Genomic DNA, 1,745 nt, shown 5'->3' with positions numbered 1-1,745 from the left:
CTCTGAAAGGATGCCAAGACGCCGTAGGGTGCCATGGCCTCGCTGCACGAAGGACGAACGTCTCCACTCCGCGCTACCTCGTGCTCATCCCCCTACAACAGCTTCACCTCCCCGCCCCCCACCGCCCCTGCGCACAACACAGAGAGCGCCTCAACGCGGGCCGAAGAGCCGACGCCGAGCCATGACGTCACAATAAAAGGGCGGAGTACCATTGATTGGCAACCGGGGGACAACTCCAGACAGAGACTGGGCGGGGCGATGGAGGCCCGCTCCTATGGCAACAATAGCCCTCCCCCCACAGTCTACCCAGTCTCCCCTCTCCCAGAGTGTGCCGCGGTGGCGCAGCTACTTCCGGGGTAAAGCGGAGCGGGCTTTCTGCCGGCTCCAAGATGGCGGCGGCGCTGATGCGGCGGGTGGCAGCGGTGCGCGGGGCATTGTGGGGCGGCCGCAGGTGAGAGTTGGGAGGGAGGGCGAGCGAGCTGGGAGCCCCAGCCCCAGCCCCAGCCCCAGCGACCGCGAAAGACGTGACAATCGCGCGCTCTGCCTCTGGTTCCCGCAGGAAGCAGGAGGCCGAGGCCAACGCCGCCACCCCCGAGGACGCGGAGCCCGACCTGGCGTGCCCGCCGCCGCGCAGCAGGCAGTACGTGCCCCCCGAGAACCTGTCCCGTCTCCTGAAGGCCCGCGTGCGGGCCCTGGCGGGGCCTGCGCTGGCTGCTGACTGGCAGCACACCCCCCTCGGGGACCTCGGGCTCAGGTACAACCTCCTAGCGCAGCTAGCTGCCGAGTTGGGCCACGCTGTCCCCAACTCACAACTCCACCAGATGCGCACGGCCCAGGACGTCTTGGACTTCTACAGCATCCCTGTCAAGGACGGATCGAAATTTGATGAGCTGTGCGCAGGGGAGCTGCCGCCGAACCTCAAGATCACTTGGGAGTATTGAGCCCTACCAGCAGGGAGCAGCGCTGACTGGCCTGACGTCAGGGGAGACTTGTGTGGCAGGGGCAAGGCAGCAATGACCTTAGCGTACACTGGCTCTGTCAGAAGTTGGCTTTTATGACTTCATTTTTAGAGGGTGCTGACGCTTCATTATGCAACAGTTTTGTTGTAATAAAATTACTAACAGGAGGGACTAACTTCAGCGTTTTCTTTCCTCGTGTCCCCATAAATGTCATTTGGCAGGATCCACATTGCATAGTGGCTCTGTGCTCCTCACAGCTGAGGCGAGGTCCAACATGCTCCTCGACAGCGAGGGCAGCGTTTCTGACGGTTACATAATTTTAATCACTTGCACCACGGCCAGCAGATGCTGGAAGTGGGGTAAGGAAAGTCTTATTCTGCTCTCTTCCTGGTCAGCCTTCTCTGGATGGGGATGCAGATGTGTGTGCTGCCAGGATTAATACATTTCAAAGTGACTGTACTACCTTTGAAATGTAGTTGGGTTGCCCCTAAAAACAGGTTTTGTGAGTAATACAAGACACTGACTGAATTTTTCCTGGCCAGTGTATAGTCGATTTCAACAGCCATGGCCGAAGTTAACACTTTACAGTATTACTAAGATTTTCAGGTTAACATTATTAAACGTCTAGGAAAGAGTCCCTCCCTGTCATGTGCAGCTGCATTTGCTGGTTCTTGGAGTGGCTGCTTAATATGATTGTCACTCAGTTCAGTAGCAAGTGGGTCTCCTCATTCATCTTGTAGGTGTGAAGGGCAGGTAGTGATAGCCTGTGCTCTTAATATCCCATCA

The 1,745-nt window shown here is 57.7% G+C and overlaps 1 protein-coding gene across 1 annotated transcript; it reads left to right on the top strand.

The window, feature by feature from the left end:
• The first annotated feature begins 352 nt into the window (after positions 1-352).
• Positions 353-1,529, top strand: MRPL50 (mitochondrial ribosomal protein L50). The gene is made up of 2 exons (XM_019517071.1): positions 353-451; positions 560-1,529. The coding sequence occupies exons 1-2, from the start codon at positions 390-392 to the stop codon at positions 939-941; spliced, it is 444 nt and encodes a 147-aa protein (XP_019372616.1). The 5' UTR covers positions 353-389; the 3' UTR covers positions 942-1,529.
• The last annotated feature ends 216 nt before the right edge of the window (positions 1,530-1,745 follow it).

This window comes from Gavialis gangeticus, unplaced genomic scaffold (genome assembly GCF_001723915.1).
Source record: "Gavialis gangeticus isolate Ggan-Ray unplaced genomic scaffold, GavGan_comp1, whole genome shotgun sequence".
NCBI lineage: Eukaryota > Metazoa > Chordata > Crocodylia > Gavialidae > Gavialis > Gavialis gangeticus.
Note: the sequence above shows the minus strand (reverse complement) of the source record. Positions and strands in the feature narration are given on the sequence as shown.